Raw genomic sequence first — 19,993 nt, 5'->3', positions numbered from 1 at the left:
GACAAGAAACTTCTAAGGGTGAAAGCTCCTCTTTCTTCAGTCTTTCAGGACTACTCAGAGGGATGTGTGCCAGTTCTCAAACAACCCTTTAGGGGTATGAGACCTAAGGAAAAAGTCAAATCAGAGTAGATGAACATTTCAGAAGCCACAGCCCACTGTGACCAGTCTAGTTTCTCATAGACGCATGGGGTAGGGCTGAATCTCTGCAAAATGGAAGGAAAGGATAGAGAGTAGGAAGATGAATGTATTGCTCATAAAGAGAATGATTAAGGAACACACAGGTTGTTTCCTCTGAAGGAGAACCGCAGAGAACGTATATAATATGTTTAGATTCATTTTCTAATTCATATTTTTCTTTTTGTTTTTAGATCACACTTAGATGTGCTTAGGGCTTACTTATGGTTCAGGGATTATTTCTGGTGGTGGTTGGGGGACTCTATGGAGTGCTGGGGATCAAAATCAGGTCAGCCATATGCAAGGTAAGCACCGTGTCCACTGTACTATCTCTGGTCCCCAAATTTAAAAGTTTTAAATATAATTTAAAAATTTAGACTACATAATTTATAAATGTTCCCACAATAGAGTTTCAGGCATGCCATGCCCCAACACCAACAATTCCACCACCAGGGTCAACCTCCATCAGTGCCCCCAGCTTCCCTCCTATACCTCGGCCTGCCTACTCAACAGGCACGTTTTTAAGTTTAATTAATGTGGTTTGGGTCTCATGCTGACAGAGTTGATGTTACTATGGTTTAGACATACTCAGCTACCACATCTATAGCACCAATGACAAATGATGTGTCCCTTGAATTAGTCACATGCAATTTTCATTTCAAAAAACTGTTACTGCCATTTTGATACCTGCCACCAGGTGGCAGAAGCACGTAAGCTTGCTTATTTATTTATTTATTTATTTATTTATTTATGTAGTCAGAAAGAAAACTTGCAGAGTGGAAAAGCATATTATATAGAAACTGCATAAAAACGAAACTGAACATAAATCTCCTCCATGCCATTGTTATAATTGATACTTTTGTGCATGTAGGAGCAGAGTTAGAGCACACTGGTCTTAGATGAGCAGGCTGTGGTGAGAGGTTGAGTCCCCGCGAACCGTACTTCCTCTTTCACAAACAAGGTAGTTGTGGGTGAATTAAAGAAACCCTCTGAAGTTATTGCAAGGATTAAAGAAATTATGTCCTTGGTGCAAAAATCTGTTTGGTAAGTGGGTTTTGTTAAAAATGTATCCTTGCTATCTCTAGCAAGAAATTTATTTCTGGGAGTCTGGGTTTTTTTCCCTAGCATGTGTGTGTTGGCTGTGATTCCAGTGGCACTAATATTTGGGGTCTTCAGCACTCCAGTCATGTGTGCAATCCTGGGCTAACACTAGAAGGTGCAAGAGCATCGACACTAGAGTGTGTGATTCTTAGATAAGAAACTGGAAGAACTGGACTTAATAATCTTTTACAGGACTCTTCACCCGCCCACCCACATTCTTCTTCAGTGCATATGGAACATTCTCTAGGATAGACTTCATATGGGGACACAAAACAAAGGCCAAGGGGCTGGAGAGATAGCACAGCAGGTAGTTTCTCCATGGCTTGGAGGCCAGCCACACGTGCTAGGGGAAAAGGCAGCTCGGATAGAGAAGGGAGCACCAAATAAAGTGTTGGGAGGATCCTCCCAGGATAGGAGAAGCATGCTGAAAGCAGACCATAGACCAAACATGAAGCCACTCAATGCCTCTTTTGCAAACCACAACACCCAAAAGGAGAGCGAGAACAGAGGGGAATGCCCTGCCACAGAGGCAGGGTGGGATGGGGAGGATGGGGGGTGGGAGGGATACTGGGATCCGTGGTGGTGGGAAATGGGCACTGGTGGATGGATATTTGATCATTATATAATTGAAATCCAAGCACAAAAATTTGTAAGTGTACAACTGTACCTCATGGTGTCTCACTAAAATAATGCTGCTGCTGCTGATAATAATAATAATAATAATAATAATAACAACATATCCACCCTGGGCTGGAGCAATAGCACAGCTGTAGGGCGTTTGCCTTGCATGCAGCCAACATGGTCGACCCGAGTTCGATTCCTCCGCCCCTCTCGGAGAGCCCGGCAAGCTACCGAGAGTATCTCGCCCGCACGGCAGAGCCTGGCAAGCTCCCCGTGATGTATTCGATATGCCAAACACAGTAACAACAAAGTCTCCAATGGAGACGTTACTGGGCCCGCTCGAGCAAATCGATGATCAACAGGAGGGCCTTTAATTAAATTTAAAAAACATATCCACCTAAAAAAAACAAAGACCAAGAGAGCCAGTAAGATTAAATCATATCTTCATATCGCAATGCTTTCAAGTAGAAATTGACCATAAAAAGAAACCTGGGGAAAACTCAAATATTTGGAGACCAAATAACATGTTGTTGAATAATTGCTTGGTAAATCATTTACTGTGAGTAAATGAAAGGAGAAGTCGTAGATTTCTGGCCAAAAGTGAGAATGAAGACATTAAAAAATGCATCCCAGATGGGAGGGAAACCGGGGATGCTGGTGCTGGGAAATGTATACTGGTGGAGGGGTGGGTGTTGGAACACTGTATGATTGATACCTAATTATGAACAGCTTTGTAAAGATCTAACTCACAATCATTCAATAATAAAGTCTTTTAAAAAACACCCTAATGAACTAGAGAAATATTTATATACTATAATCTGATACAGGGATAGTATAAAGATATAAAAACCCTTACCAAATGCACCAACAAATAAACAAAATATCAAAGAATGGAAAGAAGAGCTGGACAGATACTTCTCTAAAGAAGACATGCAGTTGTGCAAAAAAGCACATAAAAAGACATGCACCATCTCTTCTTATCTGGGAAGTGTGGGTCAAATGACAATGAGAAGGACTGGCCCCCAGTTGAAAGCTTGCCACAAATTGGGGGAGAGGGCAGTTAAGATAGAAAAAGGACTACTGTGACAATAATAGTTGGAAATGATCACTCTGGACAAGAATTGAGTGCTGAAAGTAGTAAAGGAATATACATGACAACCTTTCACTATCTGTGTTTCAAACCATAATGCCCAAAAGGAGAGAGCAAGTGAGCGAGAGAGAGAGAGTGAGTGAGTGAGAGAGAGAGAGGAAAAGTGCCTGCTACAGACTGACTGGGGGTGGGGAGTGAAATGAGGGAAATTGGCGATATAGGAGGTAGAAAATGTAATACACTGGTAAAGGAATGGGTGTTGGAATGTTGTATGACTGAAATCATGAATCATGAACAACTTTGTAACCATGTATCTCATGGTGACTTAATAAAATAAATAAATGCATAAATAAATAAATAAACTTAAGTCCCCCTCCAAATATAAAAACACAACAGTGAGATACCATCTTGCATCAGAGAGAATATTCTATATAAAAAGTGTTTGAAGCAACAAGGTTGATGGGATGTGGAAATAAAGAAATACTCTTTAACTTGAATATTGAGGAGGAACATTAGTACTTTGGTGGTATGGTAACACTGTACCTCTAAAATATGTAAACATTTATGCTCTTATGAGCCAATAAAGAAGCGTGCGAACCTCACTGAGCACATATGCAAACCCCACACCAAGTCAGCATCCTCTGAAGCACCACAACTCCAGTGATCTCAATAATAGCAACAAAAGTGGGAATAAATAAAATGAAATAGAGTGCATCTACTGGCATCCAGTCTCAAAAACTATTTTTATAAAGAAACATTAAAGCATACATATAAAATTGGAATATTCTTTGGGTTTCTGCATAAGGTTTCAGGGTGGATTCATGACAGAATTCTAGTAACCTCTCTCAAGTCAGTTGCAACTTTACTTAAGGTATAATTTTGGGAACTTGCCTCTTTCACTAAATGCTTCTAAAAGACCATAATCTTTAAAAAGCCTCTGGCAATGTACAAATAGCATACAGAGGTATTAAGTGTGTTATTTGCTCGATTGAAAAAATACTTCTTTTGCTTGTTTGTTTTTGGGCCACACTTGGGTGGTACCCAGGGTTTAATCCTGACTCTGTGCTTGGGTCACTCCTGCAGGGCTGGTTGGACCATATTGGATGCTGGAGATCGAACCAGGGTTGGCCGTGTGCAAGCCATTGCTTCAGGATCTGAAAAGTCTTTAGTGTATATTTATTGTTTATGGAAAGAAGTTGATACTACTTATCATGATGTACAGAGTCCAATCCTACAATCTGGTACTGTTCTATAGTATCACAGTCCTGTAGTTCTACCTGAGATGCTATAGTGTGCTGTAATCAGCCACAAGGCATGCCATAAAAAATTTGATAGAACAGTAGTTAAAATATTAAAGTACTGAACATATTCTGGTTTAATAATAGTATCATAGTCTCAAGAGAGTATTTCAAGTATTTCTTTTGTAGCATTATAGTCCTTTCCATTTCTAATGGTTTCTTTTTTTATTAATTAATTTATTTACTTTGAATACCCATCCCTCCACCAGTGACCATTTCCGACCACCTCGGATCCCAATATCCCTCCCACCCACCCCCCCCATCCCACCCTGCCTCTGTGGCAGGGCATTCCCTTTTGTTCTCTCTCTCCCATTGGGTGTTGTGGCCTATATAAGAGTTAAGCCTGGTTTCCAGGGAGAAACGTTGGATGATTTACTTTCCATTGATCACCTTGCATATAGGGAGATGTTGTGCGGCCGCATAAGTGGCCGCGCAGTTTGGAGTAAAAGTCTTGGTTCCCACATACTCGAGCTATGCTTGTAGAGGCTCATGGTCACCAGGGTTCCATCTGCAGGAGGCGGGATGCTGCACCTACCCCATCTGGGACTTCCCGGTGATCTCAGCTCTCTTCGGGACCTGGTGCATTCTCAAGGAGTTGTGGAGCGCCCCCCCCGCCCCCGCGGCCTTTTTTCTCTGTGGCTGTGTGCTGTCTAATGGTTTCTTGAGCATAAACACTTTTCAGAGCTACAGTTAGCAAGAAGAAAGAATGATGTACATCTGGAATACATCCTTTCATCTATAACCTTCCATGTCTTTGTTGGCAAGGAATCATGCTGAGAATTGCTCTTCTGGCCACAATGGCCACAATGGTTCAGATGTTCTTTGAGCTCATTGCTTTGTGCTGTTGCTCAAGCTTTTAGATTTTTTCTTTTTTTTCTGCCTCCAATGGTTTTTCTACTTCTACTTCCTCATCTACAGTCATGCCAAGACCCTCACTAGAAAATTACCTTTTCTGGGCAAAGTTTTCCATCCCAATCCCTTTCCATGCTTGCTTTATAAGTATTGTTGCTCTTATTCGTGCTTATTAAACAAATGTTTGAATGCCTAGATTTGCTTTGCTTTGCAATTTGATTATGTATCAGTCTTTTCAGAAGAAATGCAGACATTTTCATAAAGAGTCTTAATTATCCTTGACTTCCACAGTTGAATACAGAGGTGAACACACAAAGAAAATATTCAATCAATGTTCTATAATTTTGAATTATATTCACATACAAATATTCAATAAATGTCTTATAATTTTGAAGCAAAAATAAGGAGACAAAAAGAAGGCAAAGAGTGTCATGAATGGGCCAGAGTGATAATACAGCAGGTAGGACATTTGCTATGCACACGGCCAACCTGGATTTGATCTCCGATCCCCAACATCCCAGATGGTCTCCCAATCACTGCCAGAACTAATTCCTGAGTGCAAAGTCAGGAGTGAACCCTGACCATCTCCAGTTATGACCCAGAAAGCAAAAAAAAAGTCATAAACTAGATGAACTAGGAGGATCAAACATGGGAGTTTATAGATGAAACTGATCAAAGGAGAAGGGAGGAAAAGAAGAAATGAAAGTAGATCACACACAAAAATCACAGGCTTTATGGAACCAAAAGAAAGTTGTTCTATTATTCTGGCAGCAGTTTCCAGCACCTATTTTCCAGTAGGCACACAAGCACTAGGATCCTTTGTAACCAGTTCATTTTATAGGTTATCAAATCCTAATCTTTAGGTTATATCAAAAGAGCCAGTAATTGTATTTGAAATTAACTACAGAGTTGATAAAGTCCTATAGGCTGCCCAAAGGAAAAACAAATATAATCCATAGATGTGTAAACAGAGACAAACTAGTACAAAGGTAGTCTGCGTGCCTAGAGATGAAAAAAGCACAATGATCAGAGTATAAGAGGGAGACCCAACCTCCTGTTGTCTGTCCCTACCCCTGCATCTGTCACTGAGTCCTGTGTGTTGGTGAGCAATCAAAGATCAGCACCATGAAGATCCTAGTCTTGCTCCTGGTTTGTCTACACTTCTCAGAAGGTGTAGAAAGGTGTGTGTTGTGAATTCCAGCTCCAGGGGAACGTGGCAAGCAAGGACAGAGCAAATACCTGTAGGACTTCTGGGGATGCAATATGATAGTCTCTTGGTGAACTGAATACTCCCTGGGGGCCATGACTTGAAATGGGTGATGGATGGATGAATGAATGGATGGATAGACAGACAGAAGGATGATGATGTGTATGTCTGTATGTGCACATATTTGCAAAGCATCTTTGCAAAGCTGGGTATTTTTCTCATATTTGCTAAGAAGGAAGGATGCGTGACCCTTGTCCCAATTTTATGTGAAGGAAGTATTGGGAATAAACAGGCATACAATATATAAACCAAATAAATACTAACCAAGTATATGCTGTGAAATCCATGACCAATACTATGGCCAGAATTCATTAAAATTCTTGAGGTTTTCCTGAAGGAGGATCTTCTGGAATCAGTTACTAAAGACACAGGTCAGATCATTGAAGATATTGCTCAAATGTAACAAAAAGTGACTCATTGATTTTATTCATTCTGTTCTCTGCAGAATCCGTCTGAGGAAAGGCAAATCTATCCGCCAGACAATGGAAGAGCAAGGTGTACTGGAGACTTTCCTTAAAAACAATCCCAAGGTTGATCCAGCTGCCAAGTATTATTTCAATAATGATGCTGTTGCTTACGAGCCCATCACCAATTACATGGATGTGAGTGAAGGGGAAGGCAGTACCAGCCATCTCTGACTGACGATTTTTTCTTACAGACTCATTTACATATATGTATTTTTAGCTTTAATTTTGGACTGATTACTAAATATAAATATCACTTTCTTCAGAAAGTAAGTTACGAATAAATTTGTACTTTCTAATAGTCTAGTAATTCCCTTTACTTCTTTCCTCCACGTCTGGTTCACCTCTCTAACATTACTTCTATATAAGTCAGAGATTCACAGTGGAAATATTCAAGTTTATTGAAAGACCCAAAGGAAGCCCCAGCTATGTGATGGGTGTAGGGCAAAGAAAGAAACACATGCAGGGCTGCCAGGTTGAAATCTTCAGTGACTCCAGACACTATGCAGTCCACCTTACCCTTGTAAGATAGAGTGGTGCCCACAGAAAATACTTAAATTTTCTTGAGGCTGCAATGTCTGATCACGACCTGTCAACATACAGGTGTCTTGTGGAATGTTACATAGAGTGTCAGAGCTGGAAACAACTTTAGGGTTCTTCTGTTTCAACTGTTTTAGATAGGGGTAACTATAGGAAGGTAACTGACATGACTGACGCCAGTTCACTAGAAATGAAACTATCTCATAGTGAAATTCTTTCTTTTGCTTTTATTTTCCTTGCTACCACCAATCCTAGACTGTTCAGCACATTTTACTAGGTGACCAATAAGGAGGATTGATGGATGTTATCTTGGAAAAGAAGGGGAGAAAACTCTGTAGTGTGTGTGTATGTGTGTATGTGTACATGTGTGTAACACGTAAGGAGGCTAGATGAATAATGAAAGAAGGAAAAAGTTATCATTTCTTCAACTTTTGGTTGTTATGGCACAGTCTGGTAAATTCATGCAGGTATCACATTACCGAAAACAGGAAACACATTTTAAAGAAGATATTAAATTGCTAGCATTAATCTTGACTGGGCTGGAGCAATAGCACAGTGGTAGGGCGTTTCCCTTGCATGCAGCCAGCCCTGTCAAGCAGGGTTCAATTCCTCCATCTCTCTCGGAGCGCCCTGCAAGCTACCAAGAGTATCTCGCCTGCATGGCAAAGCCTGGGAAGCTACCCGTGATGTATTCAATATGCCAAACACAGTAACAACAAGTCTCAAAATGAAGACGTTACTGGGCCTGCTCGAGCAAATCGATGAACAATGGGAGGACAGTGACAGTGAATCTTGGCTGGTTAAAGACTTGCAATTAGGAAAAAACCTAGAATACTGAGTTATGTTAGCATCATCTAGAAAGAAGAACTTGGGGGGAAAGTTTTTCATTCCTTCAAGTACATGATTTGGACAAAAAGTGATCTCCACTATATTAACTTCTCCTGCAGTTGAAGGATAAGACTTAACTAATTAGCAAACATATTTTTACAGGCTTTCTACTTTGGGGAGATCAGCATTGGGACACCACCCCAAAATTTCTTGGTCCTTTTTGACACAGGATCTTCCAACTTGTGGGTGCCCTCCACCTACTGCCAGAGCCAGGCATGCAGTGAGTATTAGTATACCCCTTGCACTCAACCCAGCTTGTCTCCAAATAGGATATGGCACAGAGCGGACAGAGTGAGGAAAGAACACAGTTAGATAACCAAGTCTAAGGTCCCTGGGTATAGCTATCATCCTCCTAAAGGCAGAAACATCTTAGAATTTTTGCCCTCCATCTACATTTTTTGTAGATGCATTGACAGCTCTGGAAAAAGAAAGTATAAGCTAAAACTTTCATTTCATTAAAAATTGTTTTGTTCCCTTTGCTCTCTTCTATGGCTAGAATTTCTGGCACATTTGAGGCACCGTATCCCCTAAGGCAAGAATGGATTTGGTACAATGTCCAATTTTTTGGAGTTAACAAGTTTTTCCACAGTACAAACAATTTGGGGTTGAAGCCCAATCGCAGCCTTCCATGATTCCAGGCCATTAAAATTAAGTTCTTCCCAAAGGTTTTGGAAAACAGTCAAATAACACTCATATTCTATTTTGTCTTTTTCTACAGCCAAACACAACAGATTCAACCCCAACTATTCTTCCACCTTCAGAAATGATGGGCAAACATACACACTGTCCTACGGAAGTGGCAGTCTGAGTGTGATTCTGGGATATGATACTGTGGCAGTGAGTGATGTTCTCACAGTCCTGGAGGGTCTCTGGTTTGGTTCCCATTTACTATAGTTTTAAGTTGTCAGAGAAATCTATGATTACTGATTAGGCACAACCGTCCCAGAAGCTGAGTGTTGGAAAAGACATCAAAGGACATCAAATTCAACATTGCTTCCATGGAAATAATGACTGTAGGAATTCCTTTGTGCTCTGCTAAAGTTGTATATTCTCTTGCTCTATTTCTCTCTTTCTCTCTCCCTCTTTCTCTTGATATTTTGGGGCTACACATGGTGATGCTCAGGGGTAACTCTTGGGTAACTTATGGCTCTGCACTCAGGACTCATTCCTGGTGGTGCTTGGGGGACCATATGGATGCTGGATATCAAACCTAGGTGTTCTGTGTACATGGCAAGAGCCTTACCTGTTGTACTATCACTTAAGTCCCACATGTTTTCTCTTGAATTTACTCTAGGGTCTTAACCTGCCCTTTGGAAACAAATAGAATGAGCTCATTTTCTCCATTATGCAATTTCACTTTGGAAATTTTAAGACACATTCTCTCACATTTTATTCTTTCTTTAGCAAATACCTACAAGGTTTCTCTATCATCCTTGAAATGGTTGGGTCAGAATAAAACCAGTCAATGTCTTTTCATTGTCTACAGAAGTGGGAACTGGTAACTCCAAAAGCAGCTTCTGCTTTCCCAATACTCACAGTCCTTTCCCCCAAGAAGCTTTAAGTTTTAGTGATGCTATTTTCTTTCTCTTTTTGTCCCCATTCCCATAAGTGAGATTCGTGCAAAAGAAGTCAACTTGCCACTCCTTAGGAAGGTTCTAGATTCCAGATGCTAGGACAACCTAAGTGTGGTAAGGTTGTCCACCTAAATTATTAAGCTCTTTTGTCTGCTTGTTCCAGGTTCAGAACATTGTTATCAATAACCAGGAGTTTGGCCTGAGTGAGAATGAGCCTAGTGATCCCTTCTACTATTCAGATTTTGATGGGATCCTGGGAATGGCCTATCCCAACATGGCGGTGGGCAATGCCCCAACAGTCATGCAGGGCATGCTGCAACAGGGTCAGCTCACTCAACCCATCTTCAGCTTCTATTTCTCTCGGTAAGAACACTTGCTCTGGGATGGAGGGCTCAGCAAATTAGACTCTTTGGGGAGGTAACTCACTGTTAGACAGGACCCAAGCAATATGATTTTCTGAATATACTTTGATTTATACATTCTATGTATTTGTGAAAATCTGTGTGATATCTTGTAGAGAATTTTATTTTAAGGGCATTGAAATAATTTTTAGTTAAGGCTACAAGCCATATGACCATTCTTCTTAAAAATAAGCATTTCTCCTCATCTATTTCTAAGTATATCTGGAGATGCTGTACTAGATTTCCCCAACTGTAGAACTATAGAGCTAGTCATATGAGTGTTTACTAATGAAGAGACCAATGATAAAATAAGAATTATAATAATACACACATCTGAATTGATAAAATTATTCTTTTATCAATAATTCCAAACAATATTTTAAAAATCATGTAATTAGCTCCATTTTGGCAGTGAGGAAATGGAGCCTCAAATAAGTTGTTAATACTGAATAGATCACCCACTGGTTGGAGTGAAACCAAGACATATCTTGGTCACAAATTTAGTGCTTTCTTTTTTTCTTTTTGGCTTTGAACTTTTCATGTCAGCTTATTCCCTGATCCTTCTTTCATAAATATGTGATACTTTGAGTCCTTGAAGTACAGATGTCTTTCTCTGCTTATGGTCCAGAATAGTGAACTCAAGAGACCTCTTGGTCATTGCCTAATTCAGTGTTTCTCAACATTTTCCTAACAATAGCTGACTTTTTATCCTTCCTGTGCCATTCCCTCCTTCCTACAGGTAAGCTTCCTAGTTGCATTTGTAATACCTGGGTACCTGTAACACCCTTGGAATAAACTAGGGACCCAGAGGGGAACCTATGGATCCCATTTGAGAAATACTGATGTAGTGCAATGGATGTCAACTGCTGGCCCATGGGTTGGTGCTAGTCTGCAGTTGTAAAAAGATTATAAAAAGGTTGAAAACCCCTGGTCCAGTTTCCCACCCTGACTGTGACAGAAACACCCTCATCCCAACACCCTGAGAGCTCTGTCAGGGGTAACTCTGAGTACTCTCTGAGTGATTCCTATTTGTTCTCTCCCTTTGTCCCGGGAAGGGTTTTCTTAGGATGTTTTTCAAATTTTTCTTCAGGTACTCAATTTCCAATTCTAATTTCTCTTTTTGGTACAGAGTCTATGTCTCTGACATTTTGATGATTTCTGTCAGAAGTCACTCCTGTCTTCTGCTTCAACAACTCTACAGATAAGAATTATCTGTAGAGCTGCTGAGAAAAATTATCCACTCCCTGCACCTCCAATCCTATAGTGCCTTCATGTCTGAGATGGGGAAAGAGGGAGAGAGAGGAGACAGGACTGCCTAACTCATTTGTGTGGTGGGAACTTATGCTTTTCTATATTTCTACCCAGTCAACCAACCTACCAGTATGGTGGAGAGCTCATCCTGGGAGGAGTGGACACTCAACTCTATTCTGGTCAGATTGTCTGGACCCCCGTGACCCAGGAACTCTATTGGCAGATTGCCATCGATGAGTAAGTAGAGTGCACAGTTGCTAAGCATTCTGTACTCTCTCCTAAGGTGCTCATTCAGTGTGACAATGTTCTTTGTTCCTGTCATGGCTGATTCCTTTTGTGCACATCACAAATTTCTCTTTCTTTATTTCTAAATAAACTTCTTTTGAGTTTATTGTAGAACTACATTTAGAACATTACCTTAGAAGTGCCTATTTTGTGTCAAGGAACTCACTATGACTTTCTGGAAAAGGGTATCAAAAATAAGATTTACTTATTTGATTGAGTTAGATAATTGATTATTTAAGAAATTAAATATTTATATATTTAACTCAGTTTCACATTTTATTTATTTTTGTAAAATTTTACTTCTATTTTTCTTCCACTTTTTTAGGCACCATGATTTACAATCTATTACTAATAGAGTTTTAGGCACATAATGCTTCAGTGCCACTTCCACCGCCAGTGTTAATGTCCCTCCACCAACATCTAAGATTCTTTCCTCCTGCCCTCGCATTGACTGGTTACAGATTCAGTTCTATAGGCAATTCTCAGAGTTTCATGCAATTTTTTTCAAAAATCACCAAATTTTCAAGTAAATTTTTCTGCATCTAAGCAGATTCTAGTGTCTAGTTGTTGATTGATGTTTTTGTTTTGTTTTGGAACCATCCCTGGTAGTACTCAAAGTTTATTACTGGCTATATGCTCAGGGATTACTCCTAGCAGGGTTTGAGGGACCACTGAGGGGCTGGGTATTATGCCCTGGTTATCTGAACACAAGGCAAGTACCCTACCTGTGGTACTAACTCTGTCCCAGGCTGAATTTTTTTTAGTAGTTCATGGAGGCTCTTGCCACAGGTTGGCCATTCCTAGACACTAGAATCCTTTTGTTTGCTCTTGAAAACCTCATTATCTCAATTAGAAAGTATCCATACTTTCTAAAAACCATTTCTAGATGTTATTTTTTTATGTGTCATACTTAAGTGCTTTTCTTATGTTAAAGTAATTTTTCTTTCTTTCATTTTGGTTTTTGGCCCACAATTGGTGGTGCTCAGGGCTTACTTCTGACTCTGCACTCTAGGATCACTCTTGTCAGGTTCAGGGGACCACATGTGGTGCCAGGATCAAACCTGGATTGTCCACCTGTAACGAAAGAGCTCTACCCACCACACTGTGGTGCCAGTTCCTTCCTTTTATAGCACTAAAATCCCTGCAAGATTATCTTATACATTGTAGGTGCTCAAAGGGTATTTAATAATTCATTATAAATCATTACTACATTTGGCACAAGAAACGGGGTCTCTGCTTTCCGTGAGCTTTCAGTCAGAGTCACCTGGACAAGACTAAGGATATAATAACACTGAAGTCACAAAGGTGCTGAACATTTTACTGGCAGTTGTGTGTTGGGATAGCTGGAAGTCAGATCAACTGGGGTGGGGGCTGAGGGGTTGACATGGCTCAGGTGTGCCACAGAGGCCTCTCACTCTCTTTGCATTGGTGTCACCCTCAGGTTTGTCATCGGTAACCAGGCGACTGGTTGGTGCTCCCAGGGCTGCCAGGCCATCGTGGATACTGGCACTTTCTTGTTGGCTGTCCCCCAGCAGTATATGGGCTCTTTCCTGCAGGCGACAGGAGCCCAGCAGGCTCAGAATGGTGATGTGAGTAACCAGAAGACAAGGGTTTCTCTGCATATCCAATAGCTTCAACACTGGGGGATGAGCTCATGAGAGGGAAGAGAAGGATTTGGGTGGAAATTTGAACCTCTGAAGGACAGACCTGGTGGGGAAAGAACATAGCATCTCAGGCATGATTGCTCAATGAAAGGAAGGACAAGCGGATGGAGTAACCCCAACTCCATGTTGACTGTGAGTCTAGCCTGACCCTTTGCAGGTTCTCAGAGCAGGTTTCAGCTTGGTCAGACCATTGTCATTACTGCACTGAAATACTGGTCTGGGTGCAGTGCATTTCTCCAAGCCACTTGAACTTCTTTCTTCTCTGGGACTGCATTTTTGTATTTTACTTTGAGTCATCTCCTGACCCTATACCTACTCCCTTCTGTACACTGATATGTAGTTTGTTAATCAAGGAAAACTCAGGACCCAGATGGATCTTGATTTGTGTGTGTGTGTGTGTGTGTGTGTGTGTGTGTAGAGTACACTGGCACACACAAACATGGATGTGTGCACCCGAGAGTATTTATACAAGTATTTACTCTTGCTTTTTCTCTAACAACTGAGACTAGAAAATGTGTTCAAGGATGAGCTTAACTATTGATGGTCATACCAACAATGAAAATCTGAGATGTGTTTTTTTTTATTTATTTTTTTATTAGTGAAACACCATGAGGTACAGTTATAGACTTACAAATTTTTGTGCTTGGGTTTCAGTTATACAATGATCAAGTATCCATCCATCCAACAGCGCCCATCCTCCACCACCACGGGTCCCAGCATCCCTCCCACCCCCCATCCCCCCATCCCATCCTGCCTCTGTGGCAGGGCATTCCCTTTTGTTCTCTCTCTCCTTTTTGGGTGTTGTGGTTTGCAAGAGAGGCATTGAGTGGCAATCATGTTTGGTCTATAGTCTACTTTCAGCATGCTTCTCCCACCCTTTATTTGGTGCTCTCTTCTCTATCTGAGCTTCCTTTTCCCCTAGCACGTGTGGCTGGCCTCCAAGTCATGGAGCAAAATTCCTGGTACTAATCTTAGCCAATCCTGGTGTTAGTCTCCCATTTTGTTGCTTTATGTTTCCCAGATGAATGCAATCTTTCTGTGTCTATCCCGCTCTTTCTGACTTATTTCGCTTAACATCATACTTTCCGTGTAGTACCACTTGTATGTAAATTTCATGACTTCATCTTTTCTAACAGCTACATAGTACTCCGTTGTGTAAATGTACCAAAGTTTCTTTAACCAGTCATCTGTTCTCGTGCACTCAGGTTTTTTCCAGATTCTGGCTATTGTAAAGAGTGCTGCAATGAACAAAGAAGTGCAGATGTCACTTCGACTATACTTTTTGAGATGTGTTTTAAGGAGAGAATGTAAGATAACAAGAGACCTTGGCAAGCTGTGTATCAGGGCATCAGGCTTTGCCTCCCATGCTCAGAAATAGTCTCTGCTGAAAGGACAAGAGAGTTTCACAGGAAAGAAAGTGGGGCAGTGCAGGGAGTCGGGGGCACTGGGGCCCCTGCTCTGGATTCACAGTCTTCCGGAGCTACTCACAATCACCTTTTCTCTGTCTCTCAGTTTGTGGTCAACTGTAACAACATACAGAATATGCCCACCATCACCTTCATCATCAACGGCTCCCGATTTCCTCTGCCTCCCTCTGCCTATGTCTTCAATGTACGTAACCACTCCCAGGACCTCTTCATGTGTGATGGGGGTCCCCACGCCAGGTCTTATCTAGGCAATTCTGGCAGTCATCTGGAGCTGGGTAGAGGGTGAACCCAAAGTCACAACTGGGCATCAAGGGTTATGGGGAGGAGGTGATAGGGTAGTCCAAATGTCACTGATTGGTCCTTCTCTCTTCAGAATAATGGCTACTGCAGGCTGGGAATTGAGGCCACTTACCTGCCTTCTCCCAACGGGCAGCCCCTTTGGATTCTGGGAGATGTTTTCCTCAAGGAATATTACTCTGTCTACGACATGGCCAACAACAGGGTAGGCTTTGCCTACTCTGCCTAGACTGGAGAGAGGCCACTGTCCCCACCCCCTGCAGGCAGCTGGAAAAGCCACACAGTCTGGGGCCCACTGGTAACATGTTTAAGGACCCTGCCTCTTGCCTCCTGCCATCTTTCTCCTGTCACTAATAAATCTGGAAATTCCAAGCGTCTTTGATATTATTTCCTTCTTTCATGTGTGTTCTACTTATAGTCGTTCATTATAAATAGAAATAGAGAAGCAGTTGGTTTGGAGAAGTCTGCTAATTAACCAATGAGAAAGAGAACAGGAGAAGGGGGCTCTGCAGATGAAACCAAAGCCCAATGATGGCTGCACCTTCATCTGTGGAATATAAAGTAACAAAATAGGAGACTAACACCCAAGAATATCTGATATAAGTACCAGGAGGTTCACTTCTTGGCTTGGAGACCAGCCATACATGCTAGGGGAAAAGGCAGCTCAGATAGAAAAGGGAGCACCAAATAAAGGGTGTTGGGAGGATCCTCTCAGGATGAGAGATGCATGCTGAAAGTAGACTATAGACCAAACATGATTGCCACTCAATGCCTCTTTTGCAAACCACAGCACCCAAAAGGAGAGAGAAAACAAAAGGGAATGCCCTGCCACAGGGGTGGGGTGGGATGGGGGGAGAGGGCGTGGGAGGGATAGTGGGAGCACTGGAAGTGGAGAATGGGCACTGGTGGAGGGAGGGGTACTCAATCATTGTATAACTAAAACCCAAGCACAAAAATTTGTAAGTCTACAACTGTACCTCATGGTGTTTCACTATTAAAAAGTTATTAAAAAAATGGTTGCACCGATCTGTAGACCAATGGAACAGGGTTGAATATACTGACATCTCCCCCCAAGCATACGAGCATCTAATCTTCGATAAGGGAGCAAGAAAAATGAAGTGGAGCAGGGAAAGACTCTTTAACAAATCATGCTGGCAAAACTGGATGGCTACATGAAAAAAAAATGGTCTCAGATCTCTGCCTAACTCCATGTACAAAAGTAAGATCTAAGTGGATTAAAGACCTCAACATCAGACCGGAATCTATAAGATACATTGAGGAAAATGTTGGCAAAACCCTTCATGACATAGAAGCTAATAGTGTCCTCAAAGATGTCACACCGCTGGCCAAGCAAGTGAAAACAGAGATAGACAAATGGGACTATCTTAAACTAAGAAGCTTCTGCACCTCAAAAGAAACAGTGACCAAAATACGAAGACAGTCTACAGAATGGGAAAGGATATTTGCCAACTACACATCTGATAAGGGGTTAATTTCAAGGATATACAAAGTACTGGTTCAACTCCACAAAAAGAAAACATTCAACCCCATCAAAAAATGGGGAGATGAAATGAATAGAAACTTTCACAAAGAAGAAATCCGAATGGCTAAAAGGCACATGAGAAAATGTTCCACATCATTAATCATCAGGGAGATGCAGATCAAAACCACAATGAGATATCACTTCACACCAATGAGACTGGCCCATATCCACAAGAATAAAAGCAACTGGTGCTGGCGAGGATGTGGTGAGAAAGGGACACTCCTTCACGGTTGGTGGGAATGCCGACTGGTTCAGCCCTTTTGGTAAACAGTATGGTTGATTCTCAAAAAATTAGAAATTGAGCTCCCATTTGATCCAGCAATACCACTCCTGGGAATATATCCCAGAGAGGCAAAAAGTATAGTCGAAGTGACATCTGCAATTGCCTGTTTGTTGCAGCACTCTTTACAATAGCCAGAATCTGGAAAAAACCTGAGTGCACAAGAACAGATGTCTGGTTAAAGAAACTTTGGTACATTTACACAATGGAGTACTATGTAGCTGTTAGAAAAGACGAAGTCATGAAATTCACATACAAGTGGTACTACATGGAAAGTATCATGTTAAGCGAAATGACTCAGAAAGAAAGGGATAGACATAGAAAGATTTCATTCATCTGGGGAACATAAAGTAACAAAATAGGAAACTAACACCCGAGAATGGCCGAGATTAGTACCAGGAATTCTACTCCATGACTTGGAGGCCAACCACACATACTAGGGAAAAGGGAGCTCAGATAAAGAGGGGAACACCAAATAAAGGTGTTGGGAGGACCCTCCCAGGATGGGAGAAGCATGCTGAAAGTAGACTATAGACCAAACATGATTGCCACTCAATGTTTCTTTTGCAAACCACAATACCCAAAAGGAGAGAGAGAACAGAGGGGAATGCCCTGCCACAGAGTCAGGGTGGGATGGGGGGTATGGGGGGTGGGAGGGATACTGGGATTTGTGGTGGTGGGAAGTGGGCACTGGTGGAGGGATGGCATTTGATCATTATATAATTGAAACCCAAGCACAAAAATGTGTAAGTCTGCAACTGTACCTCATGATGTCTCACTATTAAAAAAAATTTTTAAATAAAAATAAAATCAAAAACAGCAAAAAAAAATGGTTGCACCAAGAACTGTGGCTGGAGGCTACCCCACCTCCCAAAAAATCTCTGCCAACATTTTTTTATTTATTTTTTTATTTTATTTTATTATTTTTTTTATTAGTGAAACACCATGAGGTACAGTTGTAGATTTACAATTTTTTGTGCTTGGGTTTGATTATACAATGATCAGATACCCATCCCTCCACCAGTGCCCATTTTCCACCACCATGGATAATATCCCCCCCACCCCCATCCCCCTATCCCCCCTGCCTCTGTGGCAGGGCAATCCCCTGTGTTCTCTCTCTCCTGTTCTCTCTCTCCTTTTGGGTGTTGTGGTCTGCAAAAGAGGCATTGAGTGGCAAACATGTTCAGTCCATAGTCCACTTTCGACATGCATCTCCCCTCCCTCCTGGGAGGGACCTCCAAACACCCTTTATTTGGTGTTCCCTTCTCTATCTGAGCTGCGCTTTCCTCTAGAATGCCCAACTGGCCACTAAGCTATGGAGTAATCCTCCTGGTGCTGATCTCAGCTATTCTTGGGTATTAATCTCATATTTTGTTACTTTATATCCCCCAGATGAATGCAATCTTTCTATGTCTATCCCTCTCTTTCTGACTCATTTCGCTTAGCATGATACTTTCCATGTTGTACCACTTGTATGTAAATTTCATGACTTCATCTTTTCTAAGAGCTACATAGTACTCCATTGTGTAGATGTACCAAAGTTTCTTTAACCAGTCATCTGTTCTGGGGCTTTCAGGTTTCTTCCAGTTTCTGGCTATTGTAAAGAGTGCTGCAATGAACAAACAAGTGCAGATGTCACTTCGACTATACATTTTTGCCTCTCTGGGATATATTCCCAGGAGTGGTATTGCTGGGTCAAATGGGAGCTCAATTTCTAATTTTTTGAGAATCGTCCATACTGTTTTCCAGAAGGGCTGAACCAGTCGACATTCCCACCAACAGTGAAGGAGTGTCCCTTTCTCGCCACATCCGCGCCAGCATTGGTTGCTTTTGTTCTTTTGAATGTGGGCCAGTCTCTGAGGTGTGAGATGGTATCTCATTGTGGTTTTGATCTGCATCTCCCTGATGATTAATGATGTAGAGCATTTTCTCATGTGCTTTTTTGCCATTCGGATTTCTTCTTTGAGAAAGTTTCTGTTCATTTCATTGCCCCATTTTTGGATGGGGTTGGATGTTTTCTTCTTGTGGAGTTTAACCAGTATTTTGTATATCCTGGATATCAACCCCTTGTCAGATGTGTATTCGGCGAATATCCTTTCCCATTCTGTAGACTGTCTTTGTATTTTGGTCACTGTTTCTTTGGAGGTGCAGAAGCTTCTTAGTTTAAGATAGTCCCATTTATCTATCTCTGTTTTCACTTGCTCGGCCAGTGGCGTGGCATCTTTGAAGATACCATTAGCTTCAATGTCATGGAGGATTTTGCCAACTTTGTCTTCAATGTACCTTATGGTTTCTGGTCTGATGTTGAGGTCTTTAATCCATTTTGATCTTACTTTTGTACACGGTGTTAGGCAGAGTTCTGAGCCCATTTTTTTGCCTGTAGCCGTCCAGTGATGCCAGCACAACTCTGCCAACTTTTTAATCCCCATTCTTTTCTTTGTTTGTTTATGTGGTGCTTAGTGCTTGAAAGGGAATGGTGTGTGTTCTGGGGTTATTCCTGTTCTTGCTCAAAGGACCAACATATGCTCTCAGTTCTTTTTACTATTTCTCAATTATATTTGTTCTTAAAAAATAACGGGAACCACTTTGTGTGTGTGTGTGTATGTATGTGTGCAAGAGAGAAAGAGACAGAGATAGAGACAGAGATAAGAGGACAAGAGACAGAGACAGAGATAAGAGGACAAGAGACAGGAACAGAGAAACAGAGAGACCCATAGAAATAGAAAAAACCTTAGAGAATTTTTCAAATAAGTGTTCTTGCAGTTAAAATGATCAGAAAAAGTAAAGGTTGTTGTTGTTTTGGGGGAAGTGGCACAAAGTTAATAAATTTGAAAATTATCTGCTATTTTCACTCTTCAGTACTTCTTTTGTTTGTTTGTTTGTTTGTTTGGGTCACACTCGGCGATGCACAGGGGTTACTCCTGGCTCTGCAGTCAGGAGTTGCTCCTGGCGGTGCTAAGGGGACCATATGGGATG

At 41.4% G+C, this 19,993-nt stretch overlaps 1 protein-coding gene across 1 annotated transcript; it reads left to right on the top strand.

The window, feature by feature from the left end:
- Nucleotides 1–6,261: 6,261 nt before the first annotated feature.
- LOC130032082 (pepsin B) lies at nucleotides 6,262–15,423 on the top strand. The gene is made up of 9 exons (XM_056123683.1): nucleotides 6,262–6,317; nucleotides 6,849–7,005; nucleotides 8,398–8,515; nucleotides 9,014–9,132; nucleotides 10,033–10,232; nucleotides 11,636–11,758; nucleotides 13,248–13,395; nucleotides 14,983–15,081; nucleotides 15,271–15,423. Exons 1-9 carry the CDS (start codon nucleotides 6,262–6,264, stop codon nucleotides 15,421–15,423), a joined length of 1,173 nt encoding a protein of 390 aa, XP_055979658.1.
- The last annotated feature ends 4,570 nt before the right edge of the window (nucleotides 15,424–19,993 follow it).

The sequence above is a fragment of the Sorex fumeus genome, unplaced genomic scaffold, assembly GCF_029834395.1.
Source record: "Sorex fumeus unplaced genomic scaffold, SorFum_2.1 ptg000047l, whole genome shotgun sequence".
Taxonomy (NCBI): Eukaryota; Metazoa; Chordata; class Mammalia; order Eulipotyphla; family Soricidae; genus Sorex; species Sorex fumeus.
The sequence above is the reverse complement of the archived record's forward strand: the minus strand, read 5'-3'. Positions and strand labels throughout refer to the sequence as shown.